This window comes from Phallusia mammillata, chromosome 1, assembly GCF_965637545.1.
Source record: "Phallusia mammillata chromosome 1, kaPhaMamm4.hap1.1, whole genome shotgun sequence".
NCBI lineage: Eukaryota > Metazoa > Chordata > Ascidiacea > Phlebobranchia > Ascidiidae > Phallusia > Phallusia mammillata.
Genome location: NC_137252.1, coordinates 17,599,391 through 17,613,708, shown reverse-complemented (window position 1 = coordinate 17,613,708; position 14,318 = coordinate 17,599,391). Strand labels below are relative to the sequence as shown.

General features: G+C 36.5%; 3 protein-coding genes across 3 annotated transcripts; all 3 read right to left on the bottom strand.

The window, feature by feature from the left end:
• Positions 1-34: 34 nt before the first annotated feature.
• On the bottom strand, positions 35-4,368 carry LOC145209208 (proton-coupled folate transporter-like). Its single transcript, XM_080079478.1, has 7 exons — positions 3,593-4,368; positions 2,697-3,037; positions 2,401-2,519; positions 2,149-2,337; positions 1,918-2,084; positions 1,408-1,648; positions 35-1,319 (listed from the first exon to the last, which is right to left on the bottom strand). The coding sequence occupies exons 1-7, from the start codon at positions 3,819-3,821 to the stop codon at positions 1,223-1,225; spliced, it is 1,383 nt and encodes a 460-aa protein (XP_079935604.1). The 5' UTR covers positions 3,822-4,368; the 3' UTR covers positions 35-1,222.
• Positions 4,369-4,422: 54 nt separating this feature from the next.
• On the bottom strand, positions 4,423-6,442 carry LOC145209214 (glutathione S-transferase theta-1-like). Its single transcript, XM_080079485.1, has 5 exons — positions 6,093-6,442; positions 5,839-5,926; positions 5,551-5,667; positions 5,327-5,463; positions 4,423-4,981 (listed from the first exon to the last, which is right to left on the bottom strand). The coding sequence occupies exons 1-5, from the start codon at positions 6,202-6,204 to the stop codon at positions 4,782-4,784; spliced, it is 654 nt and encodes a 217-aa protein (XP_079935611.1). The 5' UTR covers positions 6,205-6,442; the 3' UTR covers positions 4,423-4,781.
• Positions 6,443-8,731: 2,289 nt separating this feature from the next.
• On the bottom strand, positions 8,732-13,773 carry LOC145209207 (uncharacterized). Its single transcript, XM_080079475.1, has 4 exons — positions 12,911-13,773; positions 12,542-12,654; positions 11,110-11,291; positions 8,732-9,722 (listed from the first exon to the last, which is right to left on the bottom strand). The coding sequence occupies exons 1-4, from the start codon at positions 13,591-13,593 to the stop codon at positions 9,117-9,119; spliced, it is 1,584 nt and encodes a 527-aa protein (XP_079935601.1). The 5' UTR covers positions 13,594-13,773; the 3' UTR covers positions 8,732-9,116.
• Positions 13,774-14,318: the final 545 nt, after the last annotated feature.

The following is a 14,318-nucleotide window of genomic DNA, read 5'->3' as shown; positions in this document are numbered from 1 at the left end:
ATGTTACATTACAGAATGCAGACACACACACACACAAATTTCTGCCATATTTATTGTCTCGATTTTGGCCATACTTCTTAATGCACAAATACACATGACTTGGTAAAAATGTTACTAAACAAAAAAATGTTTGAATAAAACAATCAACTGAGAAAAAGTCATATTCATTTTGCTTGGTATTGTGCTGTTTAGCTCAGGACTAATTTTTGACAAAAAAAAACAAAAGAACTGAAAACTAAAAATACTTGGTCTAGAGTATTTTTTTCTTTTTAACACAACAAAAGTAACATAGAGAAAACATAAAAAAAATTTAGTTGGGTAAAGAAAACATACTTAAGTACTTATTTGAACGCCTGAGTCATGATTTATTAGATGACTCAGCTAAATCTTGGCTAACCTGAAAATCGTTTGCTTTTTTTATCATGGACATTGCTGCATGATTATATTTTGCTAATGATCAAAATTATGTAAAAGGATATTTTCATGAAAATTTGAAAGCTAAGTTTGGTGCGATATGAAGTTAGTCTTGCCATAGGTTTTAACAATTTAACATTATTTCATTGCTGCAAATACACTCTGTGAAATATGATGTAACAACACCCCAAAGCTGCATGCAAAAATTGAATTTTGTTTGCTGTTATAACCAAAAAATGCTAAAACAGTATTCTTTTGCAAGTAATACTATGTAAACAAAAAACAATAGGGCACTAAAAATGTTTGGGTCCATAATCTCAAATAAATTCATGTGTATTTGGTATGCTTCAGAAAGAGCACAAAATATGTGTTTACCGTGCATAATACATAGATATAATAGGGGAACAGCAGAAAAAAAAGGAATCAGAACAAATGGTAAAAACTTTTCATAAAACCCACCAAAAACTAAGTTAAGTGCACAGCGAAAAATAGGGTTACAACACTGGCATGTTTTTAAATGTATGTTTAACTCTTTAAAATATTTAAAAAAAAACAATGACAAGAAACCATATATGTAAATATTTTGCAACACAACATAATAAATACAATTAAAAACTCCAAGGTGGTGCATGCTAACAAAAAAATTTTGCCAAAAACTACTACACATTGGTAGAGGTATAAAAGCAGACAATAATCAACACAAAAACCATGAACCACAATTTTGAAATATTATTGTGCAAGCAGTTACAATGCAAACTTTTTATATGGTCCAATGCAATTGTGTAGTCAATAAACCAAAACAAACACTTCATGTTTCAACATTTTCATCCTCATCACTTATTAGATTCGAGTTTTGCTCATCCATTTTGGTCAATACATGCTGAGAAACTTTTCCATACATAAACCTGGAAAGAATGAATTACTTTTACCAATTCAGTTCATTTGTCATCAGTTTTTTTATAAAGAAATTAATTAGTAAAATAGCAATCTTACCAAAAGACAACAAGAATTACTACATCAATGCTAATAGCCAAAACCATAATACTGAAAGGAAATGTTGCCACAGTTGCTGCATACAATCCATTAAACATGAATGAGCTGGTTAGTCCAGCAATAGCCTCTGAACTAGCAATAAGTGAGAAAACTGAACCCTGCTCATTGCTTTCCACCAATTTTGACATCAAACTTCTAAAGATAACAGTAGCTGCACCCTGCAAGCAACCTATACCAATACCTGTGGAAAACAAGAAATGAAAGCAGGTTAGTTTATCTTCTTAGACCAGTGGTTTGCAAACTATGAGTTGCTGCCAAGTAACAATTTATTTATTAACGCAAAAAAGTTCATTTACCAGAACAAACTTGGTTTAGTTATCAATTATTTTGGATTATCTTGTTCAGAACACTATCTTTTTCAGAACATGGTAAAAGTTAGTTGTAAACACCATCGTCAGGCATTGCTGCCGATAAGGGGTAAACAAAGTTATATTACCAACAATGACTTACCAACAAACATAATCCAAATGCTTCTTGCAAATATTAACATCAGCATTGAAAGTATATTGGAAAAAACTGCAATGGTAACAATCCATTTTTCACTTATTCGACTTTTAGCAAGCTTAAGAAACAAAATTCCAAAAATAAATCCTCCAGTAAACAAAGCTACAGTGTACCTACAATTGCCATTTGTTTAATATTCATCCTTTGACCAAAACTTTCAATTTAAATGTAACATACCCAACCAAAGTATTACTGAAGCAAAATGGTGGAGAAAGCTGAAATGTGGTTAGTGATGTACCAATTCCATCAAATATGCAAATTTCAAGAAAAAAGCAAAAAAGTATTCCAAAAATGTATTTAGTTCGAAGAGTTTCTATTCGCAAAACATTCCATAAACCAACAAAAGGCTCTGGTGAACACAACTTCCTGTAAACAAATAGCTGCATAAAATCTTCAAAAATATCAATGATGCATTGAATGTATACTTACCTCAACTTCCATATAACAGAATCGACTTCTGGTAAATTCGATTCAGGCAACAGAAACACAGTGTATAACATGCATGAGCACAAACCCGCAACAAGTAGCCACAAAGGTGTAACATATCCCTAAAAGAAAAGACAAAACAAAGTTAAAATTTGCCACAAATCCTTAGTGGTTGTGTTTTTATTCAGTTACAATAGTTAGTGTCAAACAAGAACACACAGCGAAAAAATATGTCTTCACTTTCCTGCGTGGTAAAAGGAAAATGCCCATGACATAGTTTTACAAAAACTGGCACTAACCTGTGCATCAGCCCAGACACCACTAATAAGACTACCAGTGACACCGCCAATAGAAATTGACACTTCACCAATTGCAACTCGAAGTGTTCTAGTTCTGCGTGTTGAAGTGTCAGAGAGGTAGGCAAAACAAGAACCCAGGACAGCAGTATAGTCACCACAGAGGCCAGAAAATATTCGACCAAACAACAAAACATAAAGAGGAAGTTGGAAATGCATCGTCAACATGTAAATAATAACCAGTACCAAAAGTCCAAAGATGGACACACACAGTGGTGGTTTTCGTCCAACAACATCTCCCCATGAACCAGAAATTATTGTTATTACCAGTGATGGTAGACAACCTGCACAATTAAAATATTTTTAAAATAAATCAATCGTTACTGTGATATAATTTTATTGTGATGTGATATAATGTATGAAACTATTTTAATTGCTCTGGAATCTGGTCTAGTAGTTATGGGCAGCAATGTTAACCCTACCAAACAAACCCAAGAACCAGCCATATCGACATTAATTTTAGAGATTGTCTCCATAATTCTGCAAAATATTCATCATGAAGTCCATGCCACATGTACATTGTACACTGGTTTAATGTTTCACAGGTAACCCAACACCCTCAATGGCGCTGAGAAAAAAAGCCCTTACACCTGCACAAGTTAAGTCACGTGAAACATGAGGTCAAATTCATGTATGTCAACTAGGCATGTACTAAATGGATTTTATGTTAAAAAAAGTATCTTCATCCAAGCCAGGTATCTGGCTCAAGTGCCCCAATGCAAAATAACAATACATATATTTTAATGTAACTTTATTTTAATTGTACACTAGTTGCAATATATATTCCCAAAATACTTTCTGTCCATTTTTGAAAAATTCATGGCTAAAAAATGACCTACCTGCGATGTTTAAGTACAGTGTCCATTTACTGGATGCAGCAGATACCTTTGCTGACAACGCTTTCGTAGCTGGGGAAACACTTGTTGCATTGCAAGGATCTAAATTGTGATCATGCAGTCCATAAGAATTTGCCAAGGAATTATATACATATTCTTGGGATATGACTGAATACATTACAACACTAAGCATTCCAAAAAACAGTATCGGTTCCACGGTAACACGATACATGTCTTTTTAGTATTTATCCTAAAACATGTGGACCAAAAAAAAATTACACATCTAATAAAAACAATGTAGCTGGCGGCAAAATGCACCAATAGTTAAAAATTGTAATGCATTAGTAACGGAAAAATTCAGACAATAATATTTCAGAACATGATATTATAACCGTAACGTTTGTGCAAAACAATTATTATCCGGTTTGGTTTGCACGACCATGGTCGTTATATCCAAACCGCTAAATAGTGAAAACAAATCAAAAATAGGTCTGTTTTTGTTCCTAAGATCATTTTATAGTACTTTTTATCAGTACATATTAAAACAAATGAGCCTGACTCCCTTTATGATTACGCAAATGTGGTGAAAAAATATAACACCTCGGCAAATTCAAGTGTATCACATGTGCTCACTGCTGCACAGTGCACACTTCTTGGTCAAACAACAATTTTTGCTTGTATAACAATGACTCAGCAAAAGTTCCCAAACAACAGCTGTGCCGTCTCATGGTGAAATCTTTTTGCGATAATGTGAAGTAAATCCAGCGCTTGGCCGCCAGGTAAACGGCAAAACGCTTGTAAAACCCAACTCTTTTCTAGGAGCAACTCTAAAATACGCAAAATTAACTTTTATTGTACGCTGCTTTAAAGAAGAAAAAAAATTAAGATGACAGATCATATATTATTGCGTTCATAGCCATCAACTGGTTAATCCGCAGGTCGTTGAATTTTGTCCCATGTTTTTATTCAAGAAAAAGGAACAAATTTCAAACAAATAAATTTTTTATAAAATTGCACTGACATAGCCCTTCATTTCACCTTCACAGATGATGATGAGCATTTGCGGAAACGTTTGAAAAATAAACATAAAGCAGTGTCGATTTTTTGCCTCTGGTCCATTGTAATTTTGTGATTAAAAATTGCATAGTTAATTAAACAAGGACACTATTGGAAAATAATTAACACAACTTTATTAAAGTTTGTTTTTTATATATCTTCTTCTAACAGAGTACAGTACGGAATGTACATCATCAAAATGTGGGTTACTGTCTTTCCTTACTCGATCAAGCCAGCTTTGCAACTTTGGTCGGTCTTTAAATAAGTCTCTGCCGCTGATTGTGGTTTGAAGTAACTCACAAACTGCAAAGTGGTCCGCTACACTTACAGTTTCACCTGAAAAATTTTATAAAATGTATTCACAAAAACATGGCCTAACCGAAACAATCCAGCTGCTTTGTTTTTACCTTATTTACCTAATAACAAGAATGAAACAGTTTAAGTCCCAATTTAACATGTAATTGTAGTATTATGGATTTACATAAAGTACTTTGGAAAATTTTTGCAAGTTTTGCAGAAAAAAAGAAGGGCAACAAACTGTCTGTATTGACAAATCAACCCAGCTGAATGATATTAACTCCGCAGTACAACTAGCAATAATTTAGTTAAGTGCTTCTGCAGCATATAAGGGTCTGATATGAGTGCATTTTGTTAGTGTTTTGTTCAACAAAAAATATTTACCAGCGATAAAGTTTTTGTCCTTTAGAAACATTGACTCCACAGAATCTAACATTGCATTCATGTCATTGACAGCTTGTTCAATATTTATGGCACCAGGAAACAACACTTCGCCAAGAAATACTTTTGCAGCAAACATCCTGTAAAAACGGAAAAAAACTTGCATATTAAAAAAAATGAAAAAAAAAGTAAAAACTTGCATATTAAAAAAATGTGCAAAGACACACCTTGTGTTTGTGTGCTGCCATTCTAAGAACTCATCAACCTTAGCTCTTGCCCTTATACTTTTTGGATACAAGCAAGATGATCCATATTTTGTGTCAAGATATCGCAAGATTGCAATGCTAAATAGTTAAAAGTGTTTTATTAAATCACATTTAAACTTGAAACTATTAAAATTTTAATGAAAGTTAAAATGCATACAACTACATAAAATATTAATTTTGTGGCATTATTAAGCTTATGAAAAATCTCAATAAAATCACATACAATTGATAAAAACCATAATTGACAACCTTTCTGTCAAACATAATTCCTCATCTTTTAACACAGGCACCTTTCCAAGAGGATTCATGCTTAGAAACTCTGGTGTTTTATTTTCACCTGCAGATATGTTAGTGTTAATTTCATCTTAAGGTAAATCTTTTTCAAAACAGTAAAGATATGAACACATACACAATTTATGAAATGAGCAAAAGGCCAGTTTGCAAAATATGCCTGGCAACAACACTATATTCATACTTAAATAAATATCATTTTGATTTATTACCTTTTCTTAATGCTACAGTCTGTATATTGCAAGGCATTGCATTCATTTTAACAAATATCGCCAGGGCGCGACATGGCTGTGACATCAGATCAACAAAAAGTGTTGTAACCATGTTTCTTTTTTAAATTGCGCCAATAAAAGGCTTTTAAACTTAACGTAGTAAGTCAAGATATAGTCCAAGTAAGTGCAGATACTTGTGCGGTTATGTGCACAGTGCACACCAAAACCAATATCTTCACGCTTCAATGCATAGGGGGAATGTGCTGTTTGCAATCATTTTTGCTCCGTCAAATAAACGGAACTGTGGCTTGTCGGCTGTTTCTGCTTCTACTATTGACGTAAAAATGTGGTAACGACAAAATTAAAAATGATTGAAACTAAAGCACACAGCTAAGGTCCAATTAAACCTATCGTTCAAAGGACAAAAGGGGATTTGTTTTATTCTGATTAGCTGAACTTGGCATTTGCCATTCGTCCCGGTTTAGGGGGGACAGTCCCGGTTGGACGGCTCTGTCCCGAGTTTCCGCCCGGTCAGCAAAATATCACGTTTTTAAGGTCAGCCCACTGATCTCTTTTAACAATAGAGATGAGGCCAGCAGCCACTAAACTTTCAGTATGTTTCAGTATGCCCACTATAGTAGGCTACAGTACCCCATGGTTCCTAGTCTTTTTTTCCTTGCTGCACCCCTTTCAAATCACCCACCAATTTTCACACCCTATAGTTTTTATATTTATAAAGAATAGACCTAACCAACCTTAATGATTCAGCATCCGCACCCCCTAGGAACAGTTCTCGCACCCCTAGTTAAGAACCCCTGCACTAGTATATTTACGAGTAGGCTACAACCATGCCCAGTGTGTTGTTTTGCATAGTTTTAAATATAGGCCTAGGCTAACTAGTAGGCCTACTTTTAAAAGATGCTTAATATTAACTTACTTTTTAAAGTGAGTTCTTTCAAAGTGGTCGGAAGAGAATATAGCCTACCTTTGCATTCCATACAACTATTCGAGGTTGCATAAATTGCAAAATGATACCAGTTAGAGCACCAAGTTTTTCAAAAAAGTGTGCATAGTGTCAGAAAGACGTCTTTGTTCTAATTTATGCCGGATAAAAAATTGAAATTAATCCGGATAAGTTGAAAGGGAATGATGAATTTAAATTATGTCGGGTAAACGGAAAAAACAGAAAACGGTTAGGCTAAATCGTATTAATCGATAAAGTTTTTGGAACAAAGTAACGTTACAAAGTCTCGTGATTATTCGGATTCATTGTGGGAACGAATCTTTAATTTGGTTGAAAAAATTTGGTTTAAAAGAAAATCTAATTAAAGGAAACGTACTTGGAAATTTATATTGTTCAGTGTTTAATAAAAACGTGTGACGTAATAGATAATTTTGCCTATTCATTTTTAACCATTTGCTGGCAGTAGGCGAGGCCAAAGTAGCCTATGTATAAAACATACAGTGTTTTATATAGACTTTGGGCTAGGCTACAGTGCGAAATACCTACTCTTGAACTGTAGCCTATAAGTCAGAAATAATGCCTCTAACTCAGGGGTTCTTAAACTGGGGGGCGTGAAGGGTTCGCAAGGGGGCGCAGCACAATCTGGCTGCAAATTTTTCACTTGCAAACAATTGTAAAAGAATGCATTGGAATTATGTCGGCACTGATTTCGAAGTTATTGTTTAGTAAACGCTTCATTACTCTGAAATGGATGTCCCTGCAGTTGTACTAACCAAATTTTTCTACACTGCGGGCCGGATACGTTAATACTAATTCGCGCGTGCCGCATAGTTTACGTGCCGTCTTCTCAAGCTTAGCCCACGAGGCGAATTTTATAGGGGCGCAAAGATATATGGTCTTTCTAAAAAGCCTATTTAAAATCTGTTAAATTGTATAGTTAGTCTCTTCTTACAAGGAATGTTTGTATATTACGTCACAAGTAATACAATAAGGCAATTGTTTGCGCACAATTAACACTTTTTGTTTAGTCTGTGACGTAATAAACTGACTTTGGATCAATCCTGGGCGTTGCAATCCTATGAAAGTCGGTAATATTAATTTTACATGTCGTAACAGTAAACTTTCGTAAGGATTAGATTAATTTTTGACAGTAACAAAGTTATCAATACGTTTTGGCAAACTTAAAAAATGGGATCGCGGGCCGTAGTTTGGTGACCCCTGTACTATATAGTCGGCTGCACATTCTTTATTTGTTCGCAATTTCGCATTAGAGATTGCCTTGACTTTTAGTGCATCAACATTTTTTGGGCAACATATGCGTAGTTTACAAAAATACTGGCAACGTGGCTCTGTGCGCGCGCAAAAAAAAACTTTTTTTCGCAACTTATCAGTGTTGAAGTGGCTTTTTCTAACGATTGGAACTAACTTGACAGTAGCTTAAGGCGGACCTACCATGTATGTTGTTTTCAAAAAACAAGACAAGCATCATCAGTGCTAACCCTTTTTAGGGGGGCGTGAGAATAAATAAATAGTGTCAAGTGGGGCACGGCCCAAAAAGTTTAAGAACCCCTGCTCTAACTAATCAATACGTTTCTATTATAACACAGCCTATTGCTGTATTTTATTTCAGGAATATTTTTGGTATTGCTTTTAGTCATGAATGCAACCAAACAACCAGGGTAAAAAAAATCTTTATTTATGAAAAAGTTGCATTTAAAAAGTATCAGTCGAAAAAGCAAAACGCATTGACCGAAATTGTCAAAAAATGACTTTGTCATTTGTAATAACTCTGTAGGTACTTAACAAGAATATGGCTTCTAAAATAATAGCCTAAACTGTTAAAGTAAAGTTATAAACCAAAAAGGAATTGCCTATTTGCGAAAGTAAACCTTTGTCTTTGGCGCAACATTTTCATCAAAATAGACGCTAAATGACGCATAACTTTCTTCACACACTGACAACGCATTGCGGTTGCGGTTCAACTTCCACATCCATTTCAACCCAACTCCGATTTTATATGCCATGCAATTAAGTGGTTAATGTGTTTAAAAAAACAAGCATCACCTGTTGATGCCAAACGGAAACCCTGAGAAAATATTGTTTGGAGAGTTGTTCGTCGCACCTGGCCTATTTGGCCGCCGTTCGCATTGACAGTCTGGCGAACGTTGGTTCGGTTCCCCGTTTGTTATCATTTGGCAGGAATCGTCGCATGATATCGAATGGTCTATCAAACAACTGTGCAACGAACCGTAGTTGTATAAACGTCCATCCGACTCGCCGGGTGTTTTCAACCACACGCTGGCGTCGTGAGCAGACATAAACGTGCTTTTTGAAGCACAAGTCCTTAACTTTGACTGGAATGACCTGACAATCTGTGCTCCTTCGCTTACAGACTTCAATTGAACGCTGGGTTGCTGCGCCAGTGGAGGTGGGTTAGTGCTGTGAATTCTATGGCCGTATTGGGGGCGGCGCTGTGGCTGATTGGGCTGGTTGTAGGTTCTGGGCACTGGTGCAGGAGGTGGTGTAATAGGTGGTTCTTGTTGTTGGTTGTTCTGTTGGTCGTTTTGTACATTTGTACCACTAGAGCTGTATTGATGAATCCAACGTCTGCGCCTGTTCTTGCCGATCTGGTATTTGCTTCCCCACGACCAGCCTGGACGTTGGCCCTGTTGATCCATGTAATAGAGATATCGGTTTAATAAGCAGACATTATTTTCTTTCCTTATACTATACAGTACCAGTTAAAAAAAATGGAACAAAATGAGCATGTTATTGTAACGTTAACAATATGATTTTTCCATAACACCAAAATGCTTAAGAGTTGAATAATGTTTTAGTTTAGATATATATGCTCGAATATCGAGAAGAACTTTCAAGAAAAGTTAGACCACGTTTGCTATTTTTCAAGCATTATTGTGATCGGTTTTCACAACCGACAATCAGTGTTACGTTTTGCTTAATAGTGCTTGCGATTTAAATACTACAACTGCAAAAAAATCTCACTAAAGCGGATAGAAACTTTCGCCATACATTCATAAAAAGTAATGATAAACTGTTTCCGAGCAAATTGGCTTTACCACATATAAAAGCCAATTTTGGCGACGTCGCGAATAACCATCAGACACGTTTAATAGCAAGGTCGGGAAAGTAACATAATTTGCAATGTGGTCATTACACACCCTATCCAAATTTTTTCAAGCAATTGGAATGTGTTTTGCCGGTTGTCATGGATGTGGTCAACAATATGCAAATATATCTATTTTTGAAATGCCAATGCCATTTATTGCGCATAGTTTTCTTGGTCTGTACATTATTAAAAAAGTTAAATTAATAAAAATGTCCGTGTGTACTTTATTCCATCGACAATTTAATTTTTCGGTAAAGGAAGTCTACATAACTCGAGAGTTTATGCACAAAGTGCCCACAATTACCATCTTTTGTTTAAGGCGTTTTTATGCACAAAGTGTACCAACTGCAATGTGTTGTCAGGAGCAAGACAGAACAAACAATTACCGCGGCTGTGGTTCACCTTGATAAACGAGTTTGACCGCAGACGCCAAGAGAAGTGTTTTTTTTCTGCTGATTTTATAATTGCTCATTATCACGGAGCCGATAAAACAGCCATTGGTGCTAGCAAATTGACACATGCGTTTTGTTCAAACCTTTGTGGCAACCAAACCTCAGGCACGAAAACTTATGACTTAATTGCAGATTACAAAAAAACAAACGCACTGAAATTCAAGTTTCAATTACGAGCATTATAGGCTACAACACATGTACGTTCGTTTGGTCTTAGTAGTATTAAGCTCAGTGACAATTTATAAACCAACGTAACGCCCCGAAACGATTTTGTTACATTATAATATTTTTGTCAAGTGATTACATTAAAAACCCAGCACAAGACAACGCGAATGTGATTTACGTGTTTTCCCCTTAAACATTTTGGAGAATGTGGAATGTGTTTTTGTTTCAAACTATTTAACTAAATTCCCAGGGCACTCAATAATTTAGTGTGGAATAATATCTAGTGAATTTTTCAACTTAATAACCTACCGTGCGAACATTAGGTGGATCAAACAAACAATTTTCCATCTTGCTGAGTGACTGCATTGAAAACTGGCCACCGTTTCTACTGGTGTCAACTACGTAGTGAAGACCAGTTCTGCAGTGGATTCTCCTTGCCATAGCTTCGTTGTATGTTCGGTTCACAAAATGCATCGCGTTAATAGAAAAACCTGTGGAAATTTGCAGTGTTGATATTAGGAACAAACTTGCATAGGCTAAAAAATAATCAATAAAATTTTTTATCAACCTTTATTGTCAGATGTATATTTCTTGGGACCATATCAATATTTTGTAATTGTAGCCCAACTACCAACGTTTGACTAACTTGTTTCTACTAATAAAGGAGTAGTTTAGCGAGACCCAACTTACATTCACGCCTTGATAATTAGCGGATGAAACAAACACATAATCAATTCGCTTTGCCCCGAAGTGATGCCACCCAATAGCTTTCGCCGTTGTCAACGTGGTCACGAGGCATATGTTTGCGATCAAAACAAGGTCAATGTAAACAAAGTAACCGGAGGTGCATAATTATGGTTTCATAAGACGTAAAGCGCATCTCCGTTGGCTGCGGGCCACGAAAACACCTTTAAACCACAATTATTTTGGGAGGTGCGGTTAGTGTTAGTTGCGACCATTTAGTGTTTACTACGCCAGTTAACGACTTCCTTGTAACAGGATCAGAGCAAATACGTTGGGTTGTGTGAATACGACTGCAAAGAGGTTTATCACCGGACAAATGGCGGTTTACGGCTTGATTTCGTGGGTGTTACCGTACAGCAGACATTCTTTTTTCCGGATAGCACCTGGCTGTATTAGATCCGGCAAAAACATTACCCACCAACAACTGCAGTTCGTCGAAATTTTAAAACCACGCTCGCCGCAGGCCGCATCGCCAAATGTATTTGAATGGCGTTATATATAAGAAAACGTTAAAAATTCTACAATTGCCTCGTTTGGAGATCGAGCTTATTTGAGGGCGTTGCAAACAATTTCATTTGAATACCGTTGTAACAGTATATCGGTGGTCAAATAATCTTCTTTTCTCGGATTTAGCACGACCTGCCTGTCCACTTTACACACGTTGTGTTACGTAACCACAGACACGTTCGAAAATGCTATAATCCGATGTGTTGCTTATTGCATAAATTTCTCTAATCTCCGTGGTCTCGTTTTTCAAACGTCGACGTTGCCGCAGTGTTTACGTGTCTGCACTGTACCGAACACATCGGCGTGGAACACTGTGGCATCAATTATCTAGTGTTCGTACGTGGAAGCGCCAGGGTTGGTGTAATTAAAACGGGTTCTGAACATATTTTACAATTTTAAGAAATCCGATTTTCGTAAACATGAGTAGTAAGTTAGTTTATCGTTGTAAACTGTCATGGTTATCGAAGTTGTGTTGCTCTGTTGTACTCACCCCGTAAACCTGTCAAGCGATTTAGAGTTAAAGCCATTTGTTCGACATTTGCAAGCTTTGTCAGGTAAGCTGCGTTGCCAGCGTCCAAATAGATCCAAGACTTTTTTAATCGCCTGCAAAAAAAGTGTCACAATTTGACTTACAAATACAGGACGAAAAACTTATTTGAGAAAAAAAGTGACCAAAATGCGTCCGAAACATTTAATGTACAAGAATTGGTTTTTAACGCTAATAAACACAACTTAAAAATGTCTCATCAGAAATACAAGACATTTATATCCCGGAGGCACGCACGCATTTAATCGGGTTATCGTTTGATAGTTGGACTCAATTGCCAATTAACAACAAAGAAAATTGTCCGGCTCTTACTTGATGATGCGTTGCGCACGTTTTAGGAATTCCTCTTCGTACTTTGAGTTTAGCCACCTGTACTGTTGATTCGCGGTATCAAAGGCGTACATCAGAAGATCTGGTTCCAATATAACCAGTGATGGAATTGGCGTCAATCTTTTTAAAAACGATTCCAGCTTTCGGTCGTAGTCCTTCCAAGTCGCAATCGGAGACACCGGCTTGTAAAACTCCCAGTCCTTATTACCGTGGTGAATCTGCAGCCCTTCTTTAGGTCGCATTTTAATTACAATTACTGGAACTTGACCTTGACAGGCACTTATTTCTATTGAGTTTAGAGCCCCATTATCTTTTTCAAGTTCCCCTGTTAGCCAATAAGCGTTTCTAACGATGCGAAAGCCACTTTTAGCGCCAAGGGACTCTCTCGTTGCCAGTTTGCTTTGGCCGAGCTTGGCAACAAATTCCATCGGCGTCGATTTGGATTTCGACCACGCAATGCATTCAGCAGCTGTTTTTGGAAAACCGCCATTTCCCATTGCTTGATTATTATCCTCGTCGTAATCAGTTGGAATCGTCTCATAATCATCAATATTGCTCCCATTAGCATTTTTGTTCATGATCCACACAACAATCGCGACACCGCCACCAAGAGCCACAACTACAACAAGAAGCAGCAGCAAAAAACATCGCTTTGACATCGCCATTATCGTTTTACCATTTGTTAACCTGCAATATTTAAAAGTCGCCTGTTCATGGAGATACCTAAATTGGAGTCAAATAAAAATCACATATCCAATAGCATTTTATACGCCTACCTCGTCTGCCATTCCTTTCTGAACTGTAAATGTTTTTGACATACTTTTATATCCAGGATGTTCTATTTAAATTTGCTTCCACAACTTATATTTATCTTTTTTTAGTAATTACATCAACATTTTTGCGAGGCACCCTTGCTTTAACTAAAGACATCCGTAATGAATTTAACTTACATTTACCTCATATTTAATAACTGTAAACCAAACCACTACATGCAAATGTATATTTGGCGTGCCGTATCGTTTCATATAGCAGGAAGCGAGGTTAACGAATGGACCTGCTGAAACATTTTGTTGAGTCAACAAACAACTTTATCTCCGTGAAACGCCTAAAGTCAAAACCTACTCGCACAGCCAGCGCCCTGAGTTTTCTCCTTTAGCCAAGGGTAAGTTGACTGCATCAAACGCTTCAGTTCAGTCAGTCTGAAACAAAACTTTCTCAACTGACTTACAGCCATTATATAGCGCCCTGCACTTTTTCTATAGCACTACGATTCCCAGGTAACAGACAGCGCCAGGTCAAATATTACTACCGGGGGACAATGCAACTCACCTTTGCATGCACTGTGTTGTTAATTGTCCAGTTTCTAACAGTTACCCATTTAACTGCCGTC